This window comes from Sinocyclocheilus anshuiensis, unplaced genomic scaffold (assembly GCF_001515605.1).
Source record: "Sinocyclocheilus anshuiensis isolate Anshui unplaced genomic scaffold, SAMN03320099.WGS_v1.1 C32450130, whole genome shotgun sequence".
NCBI classification, from domain to species: Eukaryota; Metazoa; Chordata; class Actinopteri; order Cypriniformes; family Cyprinidae; genus Sinocyclocheilus; species Sinocyclocheilus anshuiensis.
This window is the reverse complement of record NW_015616582.1, coordinates 1-993: the sequence shown is the minus strand read 5'-3', so window position 1 is coordinate 993 and position 993 is coordinate 1. Positions and strand designations below refer to the sequence as shown.

At 39.4% G+C, this 993-nt stretch overlaps 1 protein-coding gene across 1 annotated transcript; it reads right to left on the bottom strand.

Moving 5' to 3' along the window:
* Window positions 1–6: 6 nt before the first annotated feature.
* Window positions 7–563, bottom strand: LOC107682666 (nucleolar complex protein 3 homolog). Its single transcript, XM_016478836.1, has 3 exons — window positions 436–563; window positions 273–357; window positions 7–186 (listed from the first exon to the last, which is right to left on the bottom strand). The coding sequence occupies exons 1-3, from the start codon at window positions 516–518 to the stop codon at window positions 52–54; spliced, it is 303 nt and encodes a 100-aa protein (XP_016334322.1). The 5' UTR covers window positions 519–563; the 3' UTR covers window positions 7–51.
* Window positions 564–993: the final 430 nt, after the last annotated feature.

The window sequence follows — 993 nt, the reverse complement described above, 5'->3', positions numbered from 1 at the left end:
CTCTGCTGGTATCTTGGAGCATTTATTGTATACAAAACAGCTTTTCAGCTCTTAAATTGATGTTTCCTGCTCTGTGTGTTGTGATGTGAAGTCTAGACTCGTCTGCTCGCGCTCATTTTGAAGCGCAGCATCAATCAGCGTCTTCAGCTCCGAATCTAAAAACGCATCACCGATTGTGAAATGTTCCTGCAACACAAGCGGAATAAATATTTAGAAGATAAAACTACAGGACAGAACTATTAAAAGCATTGTTAGCTTGACGGAAAGAAGACCTTTTTCTTTGAGGGCGGTCCTGCAACAGGAGGGTTGAAGGTCATGTCTTTAACACTGTAGTCTTCAAACAGCTGCACTGGAGTCCTGAGAAATACAATGAAAAATCGTCATATCCATCTTAATCAAAATGAACCACTGAAAAAGAGGCGGTTGCTTCTGTACCTTCTGCTGAGCTCCATGCTGAGAGCACCTGACCCTTCACTAGGGGCGCCTTTCATCAGATGAGCCGCAAACTTCCTCACCATAGGGTGATAGTGTCTCTGAAAGAACAGCACAGATTTCAGCCCGTGTTACTCAAGCATCAATGATATACGAAAAAACGATATTGTTCCATTTGATTTCCAAATGAAAAATAAAAATCAACACCTGCTCTGAGATGCAATAATGATGTTCAATTTAGTTCACAAATCACACTGAAGGATTCATTCATGAATTGGACTGATCTGATCGCATTTATGCAAGAGTGAACAACTGACTGATTCAAAGATTTGGTGGAAGTGAATCTCCAGTTAACAGCTCACTGAAAACTTCCTGTCTGACTCGAAACAATAACCTGGAAAATGTAGTAATTTTGTGCTTGAACTCATGTAAAACTAAAGAGGAGTATTTATTACTAATGATATTTCATTGCACAGGACTTCGTCTACCAATCATACACCATATTTTCTGGAGTATATTTAGTTTTTTAACATCAAGCATGCAAAACGTGGGAGATGTTTT

Excerpts from the sequence above, each read along its gene's own strand:
- LOC107682666 (XM_016478836.1), bottom strand. The coding sequence starts at position 518 with ATGGTGAGGAAGTTTGCGGCTCATCTGATGAAAGGCGCCCCTAGTGAA. Across the intron at positions 358-435 it reads AGCATGGAGCTCAGCAGAAG|GACTCCAGTGCAGCTGTTTG; the intron begins GTACAGAAGCAA and ends TGTATTTCTCAG. Across the intron at positions 187-272 it reads GACCGCCCTCAAAGAAAAAG|GAACATTTCACAATCGGTGA; the intron begins GTCTTCTTTCCG and ends CTTGTGTTGCAG.